General features: G+C 46.4%; 1 protein-coding gene and 1 non-coding gene across 2 annotated transcripts in view; both read right to left on the minus strand.

Moving 5' to 3' along the window:
- Positions 1 to 688: 688 nt before the first annotated feature.
- polr1a (RNA polymerase I subunit A) overlaps positions 689 to 22481 on the minus strand; it is a 40292-nt gene continuing 18499 nt past the window's right edge. The window contains exons 19-37 of the mRNA XM_072440033.1: positions 21703 to 21785; positions 20428 to 20586; positions 19993 to 20091; positions 18818 to 18970; positions 18363 to 18445; positions 17546 to 17711; positions 16482 to 16605; positions 16290 to 16387; positions 14505 to 14701; positions 13373 to 13540; positions 12103 to 12238; positions 8585 to 8742; positions 8384 to 8513; positions 8203 to 8307; positions 6954 to 7214; positions 6676 to 6876; positions 6301 to 6418; positions 5559 to 5723; positions 689 to 931 (exon numbers count right to left, since the gene is read on the minus strand). Coding sequence (XP_072296134.1) covers positions 831 to 931; positions 5559 to 5723; positions 6301 to 6418; positions 6676 to 6876; positions 6954 to 7214; positions 8203 to 8307; positions 8384 to 8513; positions 8585 to 8742; positions 12103 to 12238; positions 13373 to 13540; positions 14505 to 14701; positions 16290 to 16387; positions 16482 to 16605; positions 17546 to 17711; positions 18363 to 18445; positions 18818 to 18970; positions 19993 to 20091; positions 20428 to 20586; positions 21703 to 21785 — 2705 coding nt within the window. The 3' untranslated portion in view covers positions 689 to 830. The remainder of the gene's footprint in view (positions 932 to 5558; positions 5724 to 6300; positions 6419 to 6675; positions 6877 to 6953; positions 7215 to 8202; positions 8308 to 8383; positions 8514 to 8584; positions 8743 to 12102; positions 12239 to 13372; positions 13541 to 14504; positions 14702 to 16289; positions 16388 to 16481; positions 16606 to 17545; positions 17712 to 18362; positions 18446 to 18817; positions 18971 to 19992; positions 20092 to 20427; positions 20587 to 21702; positions 21786 to 22481) is intronic.
- Positions 17317 to 17450, minus strand: LOC140354858 (small nucleolar RNA SNORA5). Its single transcript, XR_011926003.1, has one exon. It is a non-coding gene; the product is annotated as a small nucleolar RNA SNORA5 (small nucleolar RNA).

Raw genomic sequence — 22481 nt, forward strand, 5'->3', positions numbered from 1 at the left:
GTTGCATCACCACCAGACTTTATTCTTCAGACTTCATTTTACAGAATCCGGGCGGCTTCATGTTGTTGTTGTTGTTGTTGTTGTTTTATGGCGGTTGGCATCCAAGTGTTGCATTACTGCCAGACTTTAAGATAAGATAAGATAAGATATTCCTTTATTGTCCCACATGGGGACTCAGACTTTGTCGTAGTCTTCATTCCAGAGCCGACTCTTCATCTTCCTTTAGGCTTGATTCTTTAGGCTTTGATACGTCCACTGATGTCGTTGCTTGGTAGCCGTGGCGACAGGTGAGGTCCCTGTCGCCGCTACATAGTGCCACCAAGCGACAAAGGACTACGACAAAGTCTGAGGAATAAAGTCTGGCGGTAATGCAACACTTGGATGCCAACCGCCATAAAACAACAACAACAACAACTACAAGAGCAAAGAAACCCAGGGGCCGCGGGGGCCTTTTTGTACGATACATTTAAATAAGTGTTGGGGCGATATTTACAAAAATGATATCAATCTTCGCATTTTATTTTCTGCTTTTCATGAGGTAAAAAGTCAGGAATGGAAAATAAAGTAAGAATCCAAACGAGGAGAAAAGTGTTTGAAAATGTAAAATGTAATATTCTCAAAAATTCTTTACATTCTCTTTTTGGTTTAATAATAAAACATTCAGACATTTAAAAGCACCAGATGCTTTATTCACACTAACGGAACGACTTTGAATCCAATAACAGCTTCTGAACGTATTTACACCACGTTTTTCAAAGGTTAAATGTTCACGTTTTGCGTCGGAAAGAGTCTAAATATCACCATAGGAACAGATTCCACCGAGCGTTTCATCACTGAAGAGGCTGTTTGAGTTCAAAGATCCCGGTTCCTCCTTTCACCACTTTCCCCGTGACGATGCAGGCGGACGGCGACTCCAGCTGATCGCGAGCGCCTGGAAACAACAACATAAACAACAACATAAACAATAACATAAACAACAACAACATAAACAGCACAAACATCATAAACAGCAGCATGAACAACAACAACATAAACAACAACAGCACAAACAACAACAGCATTAACAGACAGAATATCGAGTGTCACGTTTGACTTACTTTTATAATTTAAGGAAGCCAAAATACTCATCAATTCTCAACAAGGTGAAGGGTTTTAACGACTCGGGATTAGGGGAGAAAATTAAACAAAGCAACGACCGTTATAACCCTCTGAAATCTCTATAAAAGCGTGTCAATCTGAACGTTTAAAGGGGAATAAGAGCTCAATTATATACATTTATTAGTAATGTGGACGGCCTTTCTACCAAATACAGACAAAATAAATGATTAGGTGATTTTTGTTGCGACGGATGAAGAACGGGAAATGTATGTCCAGCACAAATCACACGTTTGTAAGGAATTTTGTTGGAGAAATGTGTCTCTGGGTGAATAAAAGGACATGATAAAAGGACGCGATAAACGGACGCGATAAACGGACGCGATAAACGGACGCGATAAACGGACGCGATAAACGGACGCGATAAACGGACGCGATAAACGGACGCGATAAACGGACGCGATAAACGGACGCGATAAACGGACGCGATAAAAGGACGCGATAAACGGACGCGATAAAAGGACGCGATAAAAGGACGCGATAAAAGGACGCGATAAAAGGACGCGATAAACGGACGCGATAAAAGGACGCGATAAACGGACGCGATAAACGGACGCGATAAACGGACGCGATAAACGGACGCGATAAAAGGACGCGATAAAAGGACGCGATAAACGGACGCGATAAAAGGACGCGATAAAAGGACGCGATAAACGGACGCGATAAACGGACGCGATAAACGGACGCGATAAAAGGACGCGATAAACGGACGCGATAAACGGACGCGATAAACGGACGCGATAAACGGACGCGATAAACGGACGCGATAAACGGACGCGATAAACGGACGCGATAAACGGACGCGATAAACGGACGCGATAAACGGACGCGATAAAAGGACGCGATAAACGGACGCGATAAACGGACGCGATAAACGGACGCGATAAAAGGACGCGATAAACGGACGCGATAAACGGACGCGATAAAAGGACGCGATAAACGGACGCGATAAACGGACGCGATAAAAGGACGCGATAAACGGACGCGATAAACGGACGCGATAAACGGACGCGATAAACGGACGCGATAAAAGGACGCGATAAACGGACGCGATAAACGGACGCGATAAACGGACGCGATAAAAGGACGCGATAAACGGACGCGATAAAAGGACGCGATAAAAGGACGCGATAAACGGACGCGATAAACGGACGCGATAAACGGACGCGATAAACGGACGCGATAAAAGGACGCGATAAACGGACGCGATAAAAGGACGCGATAAACGGACGCGATAAACGGACGCGATAAACGGACGCGATAAACGGACGCGATAAACGGACGCGATAAACGGAGGCGATAAACGGACGCGATAAAAGGACGCGATAAACGGACGCGATAAAAGGACGCGATAAAAGGACGCGATAAAAGGACGCGATAAACGGACGCGATAAACGGACGCGATAAACGGACGCGATAAACGGACGCGATAAAAGGACGCGATAAACGGACGCGATAAACGGACGCGATAAAAGGACGCGATAAACGGACGCGATAAAAGGACGCGATAAACGGACGCGATAAACGGACGCGATAAACGGACGCGATAAACGGACGCGATAAAAGGACGCGATAAACGGACGCGATAAACGGACGCGATAAACGGACGCGATAAACGGACGCGATAAAAGGACGCGATAAACGGACGCGATAAAAGGACGCGATAAACGGACGCGATAAAAGGACGCGATAAACGGACGCGATAAAAGGACGCGATAAAAGGACGCGATAAAAGGACGCGATAAACGGACGCGATAAACGGACGCGATAAACGGACGCGATAAACGGACGCGATAAAAGGACGCGATAAACGGACGCGATAAAAGGACGCGATAAACGGACGCGATAAACGGACGCGATAAACGGACGCGATAAACGGACGCGATAAACGGACGCGATAAAATATTATACTATATTGGGCGTGAGTGGAGCCATCTTAATGCCTGATTTGATCAGACTTTCAAAATGGCTGGGAAGGCCCATGGGTGAGAGTGGAGATGAGAAGGAGAATGATGAATCTTTAGTGGGAGTAGATGTTGCAGGGGGAACCCAGGGCTGGTGTGAAGGCAAGGGCGATGACAGGGATGTTGTTGGGCTTGTCAAAGATGGGTCCAAGGCCTTTGAAGATTGTTCCTTTGCTGGAGGCGGTGGGGGTGAATGTGGAGCAGCTGGAGCTGAATCCTTTGCTGGTGGTGGTGGAGCAGCTGCTGATGAATCCTTTGGTGGAGGCTGAGGTTGTGGTGCTTTTGATGTTGAAACATTGGCTCGGTCTCTGGCTGATAGAGAAGAGAGGAATGAGAGAACAATTCCTGCTCCAACTATCTGCTCAGGACCCTGACTTCAGTCTGTTCCCGCCGCATGTCCACTGCACCCACGTGCACAATCAGCTGTTTAGCTCCTCCATGCTTAGCCATAATATTTGGAAGGAGTGACGTTATCTCAGAAACAGTGGCGCTTGGAAAAGAATGTGTGTTTATATTTTCATGCGTCACGTGACTTATCGCGCCGTCCCCAACTAAAACAATCTGCGTGACCTTGGCAGATCCTCCTCGCTGTATTTTGGCCATGTCATCTTTCCTTTTTTCATTTAATTCCATCTCTGAAAGTGGTAAAAATCTGTTTGTGAGCTGTATTTTAGGTGACTTCACGTTATCTTTGTATCGTTTAGGCTTTGCTCCAAGTTTGTTCCAAGAAACAGCCTGGTCTTTCTGGTTTTTAGACAGTTTTGGAAACAACACAGAGTCACTGCGGTTTAGGTTGAAAGTAGCAGTTTTTCTTGTAAAAAGTGTGCTCTTCTTACCATCGGTTGACACAGGAATGGTATCGTGAAGAACTTTTTCAGATTCCAAAACAAATATCCGTGTTTTCAGCTCATTAATTTCTTGTTGATATTTCCGACAGCGTTCACAGTCTTTCTCCCTTCTTCTCACGGACATGTCGCTGGCGTCAGATATGTCGTTAAAACTGGAAAAATGTTCTTAAAATCCTTGGTTTACTTGAAAAAGTCTAAAGCAAAAATGTTTGGAAGACAAAAACTGATTAAAAAGCAAAATAAATAAGGAAAGCAGCGATAGCAAGCAGAGCGAGCAAAAAAGTGTGTGCACTCTTCGGAAGCAGGATACTGACTCTGTACATGATGTTTATCGTGGAACAACAACTGTGTACAGTTTCAGATCTCTGGGAACAGGCATTTTGGTGCTGTTGACCTTTTTGTGTCAAAAAGTATATTCGGAACAAGTGATCCAAATATGTGCCAAAGTGTTTTAGTACAGTTTTAGCTCCTGAAATGCGTGTCTAAAGTCGGCTTTTGTCCTGTGGCTGGAGGAGGTCATGGAGTTAATGCAGATACAATGCACAGAATCAGCTCATTTCAAAGGACGGACACAAGAATGAGAAAAAACAAATCATATCTGAAGTTTCCATATCGACAAGACGAAGCTTCATATCGACAAGACGAAGCTTCACAGCGAGAAGACGAAGCTACGCAGCGAGAAGACGAAGCTACGCAGCGAGAAGACGAAGCTACGCAGCGAGAAGACGAAGGAGAAGACGAAGTTTCGCAGCGAGAAGACGAAGCTTCGCAGCGAGAAGACGAAGGAGAAGATGAAGCTTCGCAGCGAGAAGATGAAGCTTCATCTCGAAGCTTCACAGTGAGAAGACGAAGCTTCACAGTGAGAAGACGAAGCTTCACAGTGACAAGACGAAGCTTCACAGTGACAAGACGAAGCTTCACAGTGACAAGACGAAGCTTCACAGTGACAAGACGAAGCTTCACAGTGACAAGACGAAGCTTCACAGTGACAAGACGAAGCTTCACAGTGACAAGACGAAGCTTCACAGTGACAAGACGAAGCTTCACAGTGAGAAGAAGAAACTCTTTGACCACATGATTCAAGTAGAAGTCAAAGTGTGTCGCGACGGCCTAGATTCACATTAAGAGCTGAATAAATGTAGTAAATAAATAAATGTAGTAAAGGCCTCAGACTTGACACTACCATAAGTGTTTGGAGCTCTTTAGAGTTCACCTCATGGACAGAGTTCTGAAGAGGGACTGTCAAAGCCACAGCTGCAAAAGGCTCGCTTCCGTCTCCACGACGACCAGATGCCAGCTCATTTTGAGCCTTTGCATTCTGGGGTTTGCATCCTCATGTCCTGCCTGTGGTGGTTAAGGCACCATTTACTGCATGTCCTCCCTTCTCTCATCCCCCATTTACACGACTCCAGGAGAAGTTTAAACCCATATGAAAAAAAAAACAGCTGCACAGGAGCTCCGGCTGCACAGGAGCTCCGGCTGCACAGGAGCTCCGGCTGCACAGGAGCTCCGGCTGCAAAGGAGCTCCCTCACGTCTTACCGAGCATGGACACCAGAACACCATGGACACCAGGCGTCCCTCAGGTCTTACCGAGCATGGAGGCCTGTCGAAGGAACTTGAAGCTGGTCTCGAAGGTCATCTGCTGCAGCGGAGACGGGTTGGACAGCATGGAGTGTCTGTTCAGAGGTTTGTAAACGCCCTCGAAGCACATGTAGTCTGCCACCAGCGACAGGTGCCGCGGGTCAACCTCGATGCCTGCGGTCAGAGAGGCGTTAGCACAGAAGATCTGACCCTACTGCTCTGACCGTACGTCCTGCTGCTCTGACCGTACGTCCTGCTGCTCTGACCGTACGTCCTGCTGCTCTGACCGTACGTCCTGCTGCTCTGACCGTTCGTCCTGCTGCTCTGACCGTCCGTCCTGCTGCTCTGACCGTTCGTCCTGCTGCTCTGACCGTACGTCCTGCTGCTCTGACCGTTCGTCCTGCTGCTCTGACCGTTCGTCCTGCTGCTCTGACCGTACGTCCTGCTGCTCTGACCGTACGTCCTGCTGCTCTGACCGTACGTCCTGCTGCTCTGACCGTTCGTCCTGCTGCTCTGACCGTTCGTCCTGCTGCTCTGACCGTACGTCCTGCTGCTCTGACCGTACGTCCTGCTGCTCTGACCGTTCGTCCTGCTGCTCTGACCGTTCGTCCTGCTGCTCTGACGTACGTCCTGCTCTGACCGTACGTCCTGCTCTGACCGTACGTCCTGCTCTGACCGTACGTCCTGCTCTGACCGTACGTCCTTTTGTCCTGCTCTGACCGTATGTCCTGCTGGTCGTGTGAGTCGTTACCGTAGACGGCGAACACGTCCTTGATCTCCTTCTCGACGACCTTCAGACCCACCTCGATGCCGTACGTGGCGGACATCGAATGGACCTCGTTACAGTAAAGACGCTTCAGGTCCAGAATCTGGACAAAAGAAATCATCAAATGAAATAAAAGATTAAAAAACTGATTTATTTTTTTTAAATTATAATTTGTGGAGAAAATGTTGCTTATTGTAGATATTTAAGATATTAGTTTGTCCCTGAATAGTTGCCATTAAATATGTATATTCAAATTATATACAGTATTTATGCCAATATCCAGGTTGTTTGTAAACTATGGGGCTTGGTGGTGGTGGTGGTGGTGGTGGTGGTGGTAGCAGCAGTAGTAGTAGTACTCACGTCGCAGTACTTGAACAGCTCGTGCATGTTGATTCCCTCCGTGTTCAGCACCGTCTCCTTCTCTCCGTTCTTCCTGGTGACCTCGCTCAGGAGGCAGCGGGTCAGGCCCTTTGTCTCCATGATGACGGCGCTTTTGGCCAGCGATGACAGGACGCTGGTGAGGTCAAAGTGCACCTTGGTCACCGGCAACGCCAGGTCCACCTACGGAGGAACCACACGTATGTATTAATGGACGACAGACTTCATGTGGGACAAAAGCAGCAGCGCGTCCTCTTCACCTCACACCAGAGCTCGTGGGCGTGGTCGTATCTGTAACCTTCTATGGAGGGACACGACGCCAGCACCATGTTCACCCGCATGTCGTCCATGACCTCCGGCGCCGGCCCTCGCCGCTCTTTACTGCGCTTCTTCAGTCTGGTCACGACCGGCGCCGCGGGGGTCTCGTCTTCGTCCGCCGCCTCGTCCATCGATTGAGTCTCATCCTCGTCGTCGGCGTCTTCTGCGTCCTCCACAGCCTCCTCGTCGCTGTCGTAGTCGACCTGGAAGAGAACCATTGTGTCAACCGCTGAACTTTGACCCGGAGTGAGTCCATTAGAGGAGATAAAGATGATAAATGTGACATGGGCCTGTATTTGATTCTGCAATCACAATAATAATAAACTAATTTTTTAATAACACCCGATTTTTAAATAAATATAAAAATCGGGTGTTATTATGAATACATACACTGTACAATATCGTTCTCACACTGGTTTTTACAGAATTTTGTTTTTTTAAAAAGAAAGAAAAAGGAATAAAATTTCAACAGCATTGCAAATTTCCACAGAATCAACGATGGAAGTATGAAACGTAACATGAGGTGAAGTTCCATAGTGACCACCACTCACCCGGGATTCAAAGAACCATGGTTACATTTTCATCACTTTTTATTCGTACATTTAATATTTTCTGTATGCCAAATTTTGCTATTCTTCCTCATTAATGCCAAAGCAAGTTCCTAGTGTCTGACGATTGTTTATTGACAATTAAACCTTTTAAACATTAGGTTTTTTTAACCTTTATTTATTCAGGAAAGTCAAATTCCTCAACACACATTTAGAGACTTGCGTACAGTAAAAAATGATCCCTAAAAACAGCTGCAAACCCTTTCATAGATTTAAACTGAACTATTGAAATCAGGTCTTTCAGTTACAAGTCCTTTTGTAAATCATTCCAAGAAATAAACTTTGTCACTGATATAAACAAATCTCACTTTGACTAAATTTGAAAGTTTTTTTTTTTTTTTTAAAGTACTTGTATCATTTGTTTGTTATCCCTCTGTATCTTGTTCTGTGTTCTCTTTGTGTGTATTAAAAAAAAAAGGAAAAAGAAAGCTACAAATCTGATTGCACGCTTCTGTCAGAGTTTGGCTCCAGACCGATCTCCCTCAGCTTAAAAAATACTGAGATATAATTCTGAACCAGACTAATATTTAAGACCCGAGTTACTGCTAAAACATTCTGAGGTGATTGGTAAACGCCGCGTCACCTCCTCCTCCTGCTTGTCTTTGCGCTTGGCGTCCGTGGCGTCCGTGTCGCCTTCATTTTCTCTGTCGTCCACGATCTCCTGCTGCTCGTCATCGGCCTCGTCCAACTGTTCACGACATCGGAGATTATTGGGAGGAAAACAAAAAAAACATGGAGTCGGGTCTGACAGGAACGAGTCTCACCGCCGGAGAGGCGCTCGGCCCTTCTCCGTCGTTGTCCTTGTCCCGGAGCTTCGCTTTCCTCGTTTCCACGGAGATCAAGGCCAGTTTAGCGCTGTGCTTCTTGACGGCGTCTGTGAGGAGACGGAAAAACCTGGAAACAGAATGGAGCGTGTGCATTCTTGTGGCTCTGATTGGGTTTGATTTATATTTTAATCCGCTCACTTGGACTCCATGTACTGCAGGATCTGGTGCGGGGTCAAAAGCTTGTCGTCGCGGTAACGCTCGGGCGACAGGAAGTGGAAGGTGACTTTGTACGTCCGCATTTTGTCGCGAACGCCGGCGAGCCGCAGCGACTCCACCACGTCCACTCTATGCAGAAGCTGTGAAGAAAAAAACAGATACACAACGGAAATAACATGAAAAGCTGCAAAGAAAATAATATCGAGACCAAAAAGCACAATTATTTATTTATGTAAGTCGATATAGTCATCATCACCCCAAGTTAGGATGTTATATAAACATAGCACATCACTAATATATATATATGTATATATTAGGGCTGGGCAAGTTAACGCGTTATTATCGCGTTAACTCATCACTTATTAACGCGATCAATTATTTTAACGCGCATTAACGCAGGTCGGATTCCCCTGGTCCACACCAGTTCTAAAGCCTCGTACAAACCGCTGCAGCCGATTCGCGCCCGACGCAGAATTTGAGCGCGTGTACCATAGAAAGACAAACGCACCAGACGCGCGTTCTCGACGCGCCGGACTCATGTCCGTAAAATACACTCAGCAGCAGACGTGCGTCCGAGTCGTCCTGCACATGCTCGGTGGAGTCGAGTTTTGCTGTGTTGCTTTTCTCGTGGTGTAAATGGAGTTTAATGTTGGACCATGGCTTTGGTTTATTAACTTTACAAAGTCAGCTGCTAGGCGCCAGCCGAGGCAACCCGCCGGGGGCCCGCGTGAGCAGGTCCCGCCGGGGGCCCGCGTGAGCAGGTCCCGCCGGGGGCCCGCGTGAGCAGGTCCCGCCAGGCGCCGTAGCTGGGGAGATCAGCGAGAAGGGCCCGGTGCGCGCCTTTATCATCTGAAAACGTGAATAATCTGGTGCCTTAGCAACTGGCTCAGTGCAGAGGAGTAAAAAAACACCCAGTTTTAGGAATCTACAAACTTTTCTGGTTCTTTTCAATGCCCTGGCAGTGGCAATAAGCTTTAGTTTTGTGTTTGATAACATTGTTTAAGTTAAAATATACACAATGTATTTATTTTTATTTAGCTGGTTTAAAAGTGGTATGGCCGATTTTTTCCAGCAAATTTTTTTATCATATTTCCTCGTGGCGTGGATAAATCATTTGTCCTGCCACGTATCAATCATAAAACGCACCTACCGCTCACCTGCAGCCGCGTCAGGCTCGTCCCCACGTTTCCGCTTGCCTAAGCGCATGGATCTATCATAATATAGTTCCCTCAGTGTACGGGGCAAAATGAAGACGGAGAAAGACAGTTCGAGCTGACGCAGAAGTGGACAGAAATCTACGGGAGACGAGAGATGCGATCCATTGTGCTAATAAACAAACGCACGTGTGTGTTGTATCGGTCCGCACGGGGGAGTGGCATGCGCACTTCCACCTGAGTTCTCAAATCGCCGAAAAATCGTCCATTGCGCCTTTAAGTGTTTGTTTGCACAACTAATGTTATGGCGCTTTAGTGTCAAGTTCTAAGAATGTACAAACTGTACTGAAGCGTTTTCTGGTTTAGGGACATTTTGTACTAGACTGGTTCTGCTGCTTCTAAAATGTGTTTTGAGTGTCTAATGTTTAATGAGACGTTACCTCTGAAGTGGCCTGTTCATCTTTAATGATTGTGGTGAATACTACATATTTTATTTAACTGCTACTGAATAAAAATGCTGAAGCACTTTACACTTCTTTTGAATTAATTTTGAATTTTGCACGTAAAAATGCAATTAATCGTGATTAATCAGGGAAATAATGCAATTAATCGCGATTAAAAATGTAATTGTTGCCCAGCCCTAATATATATTTTTTAATTTCAACACTTTTCAGACGGGTCATACACTCAAAAGACGCAGAACATTCTTCACAGTCCGAAGCCACCGTAAAACATGCGTCGGCCTGTAAGTGGCGCTCTAACGCACAGTCCAATGCAATCCAACTATAAATTCCAGCCCGATGTTGATGAACAAAGCACCGCGGATTATTTACAGCGTTAATAACATCACATTTCACTTCAAAAACGTGCATCTGGGACGTAAAACTCCTGCGACTGATGGATACCTTTGGAACGTACCAAAAAATGCAATCAAACATACAAACAAACAAACAAACAAACAAACGGATGACACTAAAAACACTGACAACGTAAATAAAAGGTTGAAATACGGTGACTGAAAGCTTCTGGACAGAGTGTATTATTGATGAAAACCAGGAAGTGGATCGTTTTGATATAAAAATGCTGCCGTCTGCCATGGAAAAATGTGGCGTCTTTAGGTTGATGCGATGCCAAGTAATGAGCTACGTCAGCTTAGTGACCTTTGTCCTGCGCCTGATCAGTTGACACTGGCTATAAAGATGTAATGTGTGTGTAGAGGATTAGGGGGCGTTTTTATGGTGGGGCGTGTGGACTTAACCCTCGACTCAAGGCGAAACAAAGGCCTCTAACAATCATTACATTCTGACATCATGTTCTGACTGTTGTGCCTTTATAAACTGCACTCGCTTCTGTCAGAGTCAGTCAGACCAGGGAGGGAAAAAAGACTGTAAGGGAAGTATTGTGGCCTGTGCACGGCTAAAATAAAGATCCACATTTGAAAAGCTTGGTTACATTCTGCCTTATCACTCTGTCACCGTTTTTTTCATAGTTTAGGCCGGTTATCCTCCAGAGCGACTTGTGTGTGATATTAGTCGTTATTTTCACACTGACAATCACAAGAGGGCGCTCTAGGCTCTAAGCGACGCAGAAGAAGAATCTGCACTTCCTCTTCCTCTGGAGTTGTTTAGAAGTGACACAGAGGAAGAAGAATTCAGTGGATTTAGTGATTTGGGGTAAAACTGATGCTTTGCTAAACTTGTTAGCATGTTCTTTATGCTATAGTTATCTGAATAACTGTTCATATGTTACGTGAACATACCAGACACTTACCACAGTTCTGTCTGTGCCTCATGTAGCTGAAGGTGTTAGCGTTAGCATACGTCATGTTGTTGAAGGTGTTAGCGTTAGCATACGTCATGTAGCTGAAGGTGTTAGCGTTAGCATACGTCATGTAGCTGAAGGTGTTAGCGTTAGCATATGTCATGTAGCTGAAGGTGTTAGCGTTAGCATACGTCATGTTGTTGAAGGTGTTAGCGTTAGCATACGTCATGTAGCTGAAGGTGTTAGCGTTAGCATACGTCATGTAGCTGAAGGTGTTAGCGTTAGCATACGTCATGTAGCTGAAGGTGTTAGCGTTAGCATATGTCATGTAGCTGAAGGTGTTAGCGTTAACTCTTGGTTTTGGATTTTATCAAATAAATTCCCCCCAAAAATGCGACTTATACTCCAGTGCGACTTATATGTGTTTTTTTCTTTTCTATTATGCATTTTTTGGCTGGTGCGACTTATACTCCGGAAAATACAGTATTTTTGTCTTCATCTGCAACCTTTTTTGTCGCCTTACCGTATATTCCTGACTATAATTTGGCCACGGTGCGACTTATACTTATATTAACTTATATATACCTCGGACAGACAGACGCGCGTGAGCATTTTCCTCAGAATCTTGGCCTTCTTCTGGGCCTTTTTGGTGCCCAGGACCGGGACGCTCATCATGGGGGTCTTAATGTTGGAGCTGGCGACCAACAAGATCTCCCTCAGTCTGGAAGAAACGGCAGAGAGAGAGAGATCTGGTTTAGTTCAATTCAATTCAATTTATTTTTGTAACGCCCAAAATCACAGCAACAGTTGCCTCTGAGGGCCACAGTGAAAAATTAATCAAACAATAATTTAGTCTGTTTACCTTTGCTCGTTCAGGCAATTAATCTGCTGACAGAGGTTAATTAAGTAGATGGAGCAGACGGGACACGATATGAAGTGTGTTTGCAGAAAATGTTGGGTTTTATCATGTTTAAATGTAAAAAGAAAGATTAAACTCATGATGCTAGAGTTTACGCAGATTTAAAAACATAAATAGCGTATTTAAGACTATAAATTGCACCTTTTTTCATAGTTTTGGCCCGGGTGCAACTTATACTTATATACTTATACTCCGGAGTGACTTGTGTGATATTATTTGTCATTTTCACACTTGAAACCACATTTCATACTTATATATGATTTTTTTCTTCTCTATTATGCATTTTTTGTCTGGTTCGACTTATACTCCGGAAAATACGGTACAGTTTCCTCATCGTTTTTCTACATAAATTGTGTTTCTTAGCATGAAATCCCACACAGTTTTAGGTCACATGCATAGAAATATGCAATAGTTTAGCTAGATTTTGCCCCACCCCCTTTTATGACAACTAAACAGAACATGTATTGAGTCGACAAAGCCCCCGTTTAGTGCTGGTTTGATCACATTTCTCTCCAGAACAGCCGCTGTGTGCCGTCCGTGTCCAATCAGAAAACGTTCTATCGCCAAAGTGCGACTTCAGGATTAGTCTAGATTAGGCCTGGTTTAGTCTCTTCTGACAATATCTTTAGACCTGGTGTTTTAGTCTAGATTAGGCCTGGTTTAGTCTCTTCTGACAATATCTTTAGACCTGGTGTTTTAGTCTAGATTAGGCCTGGTTTAGTCTCTTCTGACAATATCTTTAGACCTGGTGTTTTAGTCTAGATTAGGCCTGGTTTAGTCTCTTCTGACAATATATTTAAACCTGGTGTTTTAGTCTAGATTAGGCCTGGTTTAGTCTCTTCTGACAATATCTTTAGACCTGGTGTTTTAGTCTAGATTAGGCCTGGTTTAGTCTCTTCTGACCACATCTTTAGACCTGGTTTAGCTCTAGATTACCGCGGTATTCCCAGCGTGACGTTCATCTCTCCGCGGCCGGCGAAGTGGAAGGTGTTGAGGGTCATCTGAGTGGACGGTTCCCCGATGGACTGGGCGGCGAGCAGACCCACGGCCTCGCCCGGGTCACACAGGGCACGCTGCCATTTGTACTGCAGCAGCTGGCGCAGGCTGAGGGGCACAACCACCCGGGGGTCACAAGGGGATCACACGGGGATCACAAGGGGGATCACACGGGGATCACACGGGGGTCACAAGGGAAACGACAGATCTGTTACATGGGAAAGTGAAGCTAAGAGATTTTACACTGTGTTCGCAGCTGGACACTTTGAACGTGCCTCCAGGAGTAAGAGAGGAGGAAAGAAAGGAGGAAAGAAGGAGAAGGAAAGAAAGAAAGAAAGGAGGAAAGAAAGGAGGAAGCAAAGAGGGAAGTGGAAAGAGAAAGAAAGGAGGAAAAAAAGAAAGGAATGGTGGAACTAAAGGAGGAAAGCAAGAAGGAAGGAGGAGGAAAAGAAGGAAGGAAAGGGGGAGAAAGCAAGAAGGAAGGAGGAAAGATAGAAGGAAGGAGAAGGAAGCAAAGGAGGAAGGAGAAGGAAGGAAGCAAAGAAGGAAGGAAAGGAGGAAGCAAAGAGGAAGAAGGAAGGAAGCAAAGAAGGAAGGAAAGGAGGAAGCAAAGAAGGAAGTTGAAGGAGGAGGAAAGGACGGAAGGAGGAGGAAAGGAAGGAAGGAGGAGGAAAGGAAGGAAGGAGGAGGAAAGGAAGTAAAGAAAGGAGGAAATAGAGGTCTCCATCAGTCTCTCTGTATCCAGACCTTCAGTCTCATTCTAACACTTTCAAACACGGGATCATTGAAGTAAAACTGGACGTTTGACAGTTCAAAGAGCGCTCGCCGTCCACTCTGCGTTTACGCTCGCTCTGCGGTCTAGAAACAACCGCCCAGCGAGGAAAGACGACAACAATGACAACAACAACACACTGCGCTAACAATATCAGTCAACAAACGATTGACCACAAAGAGTTTTGACGTGTTTGTTTAACTTGGCGGTCAAACAGTGGCACCAGATTCTGAAGCTAGACTAAACCCGTCACAAATCCCACCCTCGAGTCGTTTCTAGAAGCTTCCTCGTGGCACAGACCTGTCCTTGAGCGGCTCGTCCAGGGCGCCGCCGCGGCCGCTCAGGTATTTCTCCGTCACGTCGTTGAAGGTCTCGGACACCGAGCCGAAGCTCACGTCGGGGCGGAGCACGCCCAGCGCCGGCTCGGGACAGCGCGTGCCTTTCCTGCCGAACTTGGCCCGGCTCCGAGGGTCCAGGGCGCGCCACTGCTCCAACAGCTGCGGGAGGGGGGAGAGGGTGAGTACAACACGTGTCGCCGCGGCAACGGAGAATGCCACGTGTCGCCGCTGCAACGGAGAACGCCACGTGTCGCCGCGGCAACGGAGAACGCCACGTGTCGCCGCGGCAACGGAGAACGCCACGTGTCGCCGCTGCAACGGAGAATGCCACGTGTCGCCGCTGCAACGGAGAACGCCACGTGTCGCCGCGGCAACGGAGAACGCCACGTGTCGCCGCTGCAACGGAGAACGCCACGTGTCGCCGCTGCAACGGAGAACGCCACGTGTCGCCGCTGCAACGGAGAACGCCACGTGTCGCCGCTGCAACGGAGAACGCCACGTGTCGCCGCTGCAACGGAGAACGCCAGCGAGTCCCCGCCAGAGACAAGACGGACGTTTGAAGTGCGAGTCGGGAGGGAAGCGGCTTGAAAATTAAGGATTACCGTATTTTCCAGACTATTAGTTGCACCTTTTTTTTTTTATAGTTTTGGACGGAGTGCGATTTATACTTACTTATATTTACACTTATATTTATACTCTGGAGCGACTTATATGTGATATTATTTATTTTCACAGTTTCATACTCCAGTGCAAGTTATATATGTTTTTTTCTTCTCTATTATGCATTTTTTGGCTGGTGCAATTTAGTCATGAAAATACGGTAATGACGGAAACGAGACACAACTCCAGATTAACTCTCATTTAATCGTGTTCTAATTGTAGTTTCTAATTAAGGCGTGGCCCTGTGCAGAAGAGTTAAAATCATAGAATTAGTAGATTTATCAGTGATTGGTCGACACATTATTTCACTTTGATTATCAGGGTGTATGTGGGACAAAGCGGGGATTGCCTGAACATTTTGAATACTAAGTTTAATTGGGCTTCAAATTTCAAGGATCGATTCGATTCCGATTTTTACGTTTCAAAATCGTTTTTTTCCGATTTCTCAGATTCCATCCGATTTCGATCCGGGGGTTAATGTTATTAAAAATGAAAAATGTATTTGAACCGTTTCCTTCAATTCATGACTCTGTAGAGAAGCAACATATTAAAACTAGTATTATAACAATATTAAACAGCAAATCTTACAAGTATTGGTAGTTACTGATGGAAAACTGATGAAAAGGTTATGGGTCAATCTACCTTCAAGAAAGATAATCCAGGAGTCCTGAATTATCTTTCTTGAAGGTAGATTGAAGTTCACCGAGGGAAATGTAGAAAATAATTTTAATTAAAAAAAAAAAAAAAAAACGATCTTTGGACGTACAAATCGATAATCGGTCATTAATATGCGAATCGATTAAAAATCGGAAAATCGATTTTTTTCAACCCAGCTCTAAGCACCGCTATACAAGTGAAAATCCTTAATCAGAGCCCTGCTTAGCATGTCGACACTTCGCCGAGAATAAAACGCTGTGTCATGTGACGCAGACGCCGCTCTCATCTTTCACCCGTTCAGAACCTTCCATGACATGTCAGGACCGGGGCAAAACAGGTTTTCACGCCATCACCTGACGAACATGGCGTACAGCCCCTTTAATAAGGAGAACGGACGTGTTTAGCGTGCGGAAACGTGCGGTCGCTTCACCTGTAAAGTGGGGAGGTCTCGGCCGTTGACGTTTTCGCCCCTCGCCGTCGCTGCTTTGAGTTTGGCCAGTTTCTTCTGCGAGAAAACCAAGAACGCGCCTGAAAAAAAACAAGAAGAAGAAGAAATGCCAGTGAAATACACGGAGCGGCGGCTAAACGCGGAACTACGTAGACCAAGATGCTTTGCGCTCACCTTGTCTGGGATTGGCCGTTTCCCGTTTGCTTTTCCATCGCTGAATGGCTGTGAAGTGTCGTCGGGCGGCGTCAGGATCCAATCGAGACAAGACATGGTCCAGACGCTGGGATTTCTTTATGACCTGCGACACGTACGACGCAAATGACCTTTAATCTGTACATGCCGTTTTACATCGACGTGAGAACATGTTTGAACGAGATGTAAATGAAGAAACCAGAACTAAACCAGGGCTATATCAGGACTAAACGAGGACCAAACCAAGACTAAACCAGGACTAAACCAGGGCCAAAGCAGGGCCAAACCAGGGCCAAACCAGGGCTAAACCAGGGCCAAAGCAGGGCCAAACCAGGACTAAACCAGGGCCAAAGCAGGGCCAAACCAGGATTTATCCAGGACTAATCCAGGGCTAATCCAGGGCTAAACCAGGGCTAAACCAGGGCTAAACCAGGGCCAAACCAGGGCCAAACCAGGGCCAAACCAGGGCCAAACCAGGACCAAACCAGGACCAAACCACGGAGAGTTATAACCAACATTAAAAAAAATAGGACTTTAACAAGACTAAACAGAACTAAATCCAGCACTAAAACCCGGACTAAACAGGGTCCACACAAGGAAGAAAACACGAGTAAAACAGCACTAAAACCCGGACTAAACAGGGTCCACACAAGGAAGAAAACACGAGTAAAACAGCACTAAAACCAGGACTATAACAGCACTAAAACCAAGAGCTGATCCTGGACTAAGGACAATAAAAAAGGTCCCCATTGTGTGGACTAATAAAGGCTTACCTTACCTTATCTTATCAAATTTGAGTTCAAATGAAAACCATGTGCTTTGTGTGTAGAACATATTCATCCTCAGAGATCACGTTTGACCCACGAGGCCCATGACCTACAGTTCACTGTGGCAGCCGTTTGGGCCAGTGACGCCGACTGAGGGCGGGGCACTGAATTTGACGAGGCTGCGCAATTATTCTCGCAGTATGATTTTGTTTAAGAGCCTTTATACACATTTCGTACTATATTTGCGAGCGTGATTCCAATACTGTTGGCTCCTCGTACCTCGTAGTTCTCCTCGACAAAGGGGAACTGTCTGGGCTGCAGGAACTGTGTCTTGGGGATGTCGAGTCCGTCCTCTCCGTACAGGAACTGCACCACGGAGCCGTCGCTGTCCCGAACCGTGAGGTCGTACTGCACCACCAGACCCTCCAGGTGTTTGATCACACATCTGCAGAACACGGAGGAAAGAGAGGAAGAACGTTTGAGAAGAAGCGCTTGTGGACCATGCTCGCACTCTGGTGGCAAAAGCATTGAGCGTGCGCAGCGACAACAGCATTAGCTCGGCTGCTACAGGTCGCTGTCCCTCCTGAAACTCATCTTCTCTGCCTCTGTGACGTGCGAATGAGTCTGGTGTAGTCCATTTTTCCTGACTTTGTATTGGTTAAATCAAATCAAATCAACTTATTTTTGTAAGGCCCAAAATCACAACAACAGTGGCCTCAGAGGGCCACAGGGAGAAATGAATCAACAATGTCAAACAGCGTCATGTGATCTGAGTGTTGCGGAGGCAGGTTTTTTATGTCTACTTAAATTTAAAAAATATATAAACATTTAAATAATAAATAAAAACCTAAATAAAAAAATAATGCATTGATTATTAAATTGACTTAATATTCAATCAATAATGCTCAGGAACAATAAATACATTTTAATTACATTTTAAAATTGGAATTTAAAATTTAAAATTGAATGTTATTTAAAATTAAATTACGATGAAATAAACATATATTTTTCAAAATAAATAAAATATATTAAATATATTAAAAAAATAAAAAGAAAGATTAAAAGAAATTTAAAAAAAGAAAAGATTAAGCGTTACCTTTGTAAATATCCAGATCTGGAGGTTTTCACGGCGGTGTCGACGAGGCCTTCTCTCCCGGCCATACAATGGAAGAAGAACTCCTTCAACGCAAGAAACAACAGTGTCAGTTTAGATATAACTGAACAAACACAATGTGACAAAGACATCCTGACAAAACACACAAAATGAGACCGTTTTAGTGCCATTTCACGACTTAAACGTCCTGTAATTCCAGTCCGTGTCTGCGACTCTTCAGGCCGCTCCAGACCAAAACCGATCTCGTAACCGCGGATCGCCCATAACCGCAGATTGCCCGTACGGATGGCCCGTAACCGCGGATGGCCCGTAACCGCGGATGGCCCGTCACCGCGGATGGCCCGTCACCGCGGATGGCCCGTCACCGCGGATCGCCCGTAACCGCGGATCGCCCGTAACCGCGGATCGCCCGTAACCGCGGAAGACTTAACCGTCACCTGTGGTTTGATGCCCGTGAGGAAGCGCCCAGACACGAAGCCCCCGGCGCCGGGCGAAGGGTCGTACGGCTGATAACAAGGCAGGGATTTCCCAGAGGGCATCAGGGGAGGCCGCCGCCCCTCCAGCTCGATCTGACCCAAAAGACACGAGATCTGGACACAAAAAGGACATGAGCCTCCACTCACTCCATGATACAAAAGACCTTCAATCATAAATCCTGAACTGTTGTAGAAAATGACATGACACTGCACAATTTCATGAGGTTTATCTGTTTGTTTTTTACCCTGTTTTGGAGATTTTGATCATGAAAACATCAATTTCCTTCAGATTTTTCATTTGCTTGCTAACAAAGCACTTCATCTCTCGTAAACCCGGAAGTAAGAACTGAAATGCAGCGTTCTGATTGTCAGCACTTCGGCGGTCCGCTGTTTTGAAACCGTGCGGGGGTCAAAGGGTTGAGAGGGACCAGTTAACAGTTTGAAAATGCCCGGTTTTATGAAATATCACAAGATAGTCACCAACGTTCCGCATAGAGTATTTTGTGATTTATTTCTATTTTATTATTTTTGTTGTTATTATGATCATTATCATGATTTTTAATATTATTATTACCTTTTTTATTTTTATTTTAGTAGTAGTAGCAGATTATTTTTTTTTATTTAAGATTATCTTCTTTTTAATTATTTATTATTAATTATTCTCTTTTTTAACACATTTTATTTCATTCATTCATAACATATACAATACATCATCAGTGATATAGAATTACACAATGAAAGAAAAGGATCAGAAAGAAGAGTTATCCTATGATTTTCAACTTGAACACATTACAACAAACTATAAAGTAACAGACTAAACTGTACAAACATAATTGTCCTCAGAGATCACGTTTGTGGCCCACGAATGAAACTTCACCGTAGCAACCGTTTGGGCCAGTGACGCCGACCGCCGAGTTTTGACCTTCGACCTCGCACTTTAACAAATCTAAATATAGTGCTTAGAACAAAGTGTCACCTGCATGGTGCGGTGTTGTGTCACCTGCATGGTGCGGTGTTGTGTCACCTGCATGGTGCGGTGTTGTGTCACCTGCATGGTGCGGTGTTGTCACCTGCATGGTGCGGTGTTGTCACCTGCATGGTGCGGTGTTGTTACCTGCATGGTGCGGTGTTGTTACCTGCATGGTGTTGACCGTGGAACCTTTGGCTCCCGACTGGACCATGAGCTGGAGGTTGTTGTCGGGGAAAGAGCGATGGAGACCGACCGGCATGCAGACCTGAGAGACAAAAGACACGCTAAAGACAGGCTAAAGACAGGCAAAAGACAGGCAAAAGACAGGCTAAAGACAGGCTAAAGACAGGCTAAAGACAGGCTAAAGACAGGCTAAAGACAGGCTAAAGACAGGCTAAAGACAGGCTAAAGACAGGCTAAAGACAGGCTACAGACACGCTACAGACACGCTACAGACACGCTGAAGACACGCTGAAGACATGCTAAAGATACGCTAAAGATATGCTAAAGATACGCTAAAGAATCAATAAAGGCGTTAAATAAAAAATATTTAAATATAGTAAAAATAGACTTAGTATGTACACAAACAGTAGAGTTAAACCTTGTTGATGTCGTTGTTGATCTGGTTGGCCACTTCTTTAAACTTGTGATCGGCCAAACTGAAGTCCTTCTGGTCCGGGTTCAGGTGAGCGTCCTGCCACCGGCTCCGAGCCTCCGCCGCGTCCACGTCAGACGCAAGGTTAAAGGCCGCCTTCAGCGCCTGAGGAAGCACCAGCAAGAGGTTTAGTCCTGACTCTGGCACCAGCAGGAGGTTTAGTCCTGACTCTGGCACCAGCAGGAGGTTTAGTCATGACTCTGGCACCAGCAGGAGGTTTAGTCATGACTCTGGCACCAGCAGGAGGTTTAGGCCTGACTCTGGCACCAGCAGGAGGTTTAGGCCTGACTCTGGCACCAGCAGGAGGTTTAGACCAGACTCTGGCACCAGCAGGTTTAGACCAGACTCTGGAACCAGCAGGAGGTTTAGACCAGACTCTGGAACCAGCAGGAGGTTTAGACCTGACTCTGGAACCAGCAGGAGGTTTAGACCTGACTCTGGAACCAGCAGGAGGTTTAGACCTGACTCTGGAACCAGCAGGAGGTTTAGACCTGACTCTGGAACCAGCAGGAGGTTTAGACCTGACTCTGGAACCAGCAGGAGGTTTAGACCCGACTCTGGAACCAGCAGGAGGTTTAGACCCGACTCTGGAACCAGCAGGAGGTTTAGACCAGACTCTGGAACCAGCAGGAGGTTTAGACCAGACTCTGGAACCAGCAGGAGGTTTAGACCTGACTCTGGAACCAGCAGGAGGTTTAGACCTGACTCTGGAACCAGCAGGAGGTTTAGACCCGACTCTGGAACCAGCAGGAGGTTTAGACCAGACTCTGGAACCAGCAGGAGGTTTAGACCTGACTCTGGAACCAGCAGGAGGTTTAGTCCTGACTCTGGAACCAGCAGGAGGTTTAGACCTGACTCTGGAACCAGCAGGAGGTTTAGACCCGACTCTGGAACCAGCAGGAGGTTTAGACCCGACTCTGGAACCAGCAGGAGGTTTAGACCAGACTCTGGAACCAGCAGGAGGTTTAGTCCTGACTCTGGCACAAGCAGGAGGCCGGTCCATGTTTAGTCCTGACTCTGGGCACCAGCAGGAGGCCGGTCCATGTTTAGTCCTGACTCTGGCACCAGCAGGAGGCCGGTCCATGTTTAGTCCTGACTCTGGCACCAGCAGGAGGCCGGTTCATGTTTAGTCCTGACTCTGGCACCAGCAGGAGGCCGGTTCATGTTTAGTCCCGACTCTGGCACCAGCAGGAGGCCGGTCCGTGTTTAGTCCCGACTTACTTTGGTTCCAATCTTGAGCGACTGCTTGATGATCTTCCTCCGCTGCTTGTTGGCGCCCGGTCTCACCAAAATGTCCTCCACGCCTGAAGCCAAAGACAAGTTTGAAGAGACGTTTGGTCAAGAGTTTCACGCCGTTTTATTCGACAAAATCTACAACCCAAACCAGGATGTGCCGAACCCTAACCCAAACGTGCCGAACCCAAACCCAGACCTGCCATACCCAAACCCAGACCTGCCGTACCCAAACCAGGACGTGACGAACCCCAATCAGGACCTGCCGTACCCAAATCAGGACCTGCCGTACTCAAATCATGACCTGCCGTACCCAAACCCAGACCTGCCGTACCCAAACCAGGACGTGACGAACCCCAATCAGGACCTGCCGTACCCAAATCAGGACCTGCCGTACTCAAACCAGGACGTGCCGAACCCAAACCCGGACCTGCCGTACCCAAACCAGGACCTGCCGAACCGAAACCCAGACCTGCCGTACTCAAACCAGGACGTGCCGAACCCAAACCCAGACCTGCCGTACTCAAACCAGGACGTGCCGAACCCAAACCCAGACCTGCCGTACCCAAACCAGGACGTGCCGAACCCAAACCCAAACGTGCCGAACCCAACCCCAGACCTGCCGTACCCAAACCCAGACCTGCCGTACCCAAACCAGGACGTGACGAACCCCAATCAGGACCTGCCGTACCCAAATCAGGACCTGCCGTACTCAAATCATGACCTGCCGTACCCAAACCCAGACCTGCCGTACCCAAACCAGGACG

This window comes from Eucyclogobius newberryi, unplaced genomic scaffold (genome assembly GCF_026437365.1).
Source record: "Eucyclogobius newberryi isolate DKJ021-1_F unplaced genomic scaffold, fEucNew1.0.hap1 SCAF_11, whole genome shotgun sequence".
Lineage (NCBI taxonomy): Eukaryota > Metazoa > Chordata > Actinopteri > Gobiiformes > Gobiidae > Eucyclogobius > Eucyclogobius newberryi.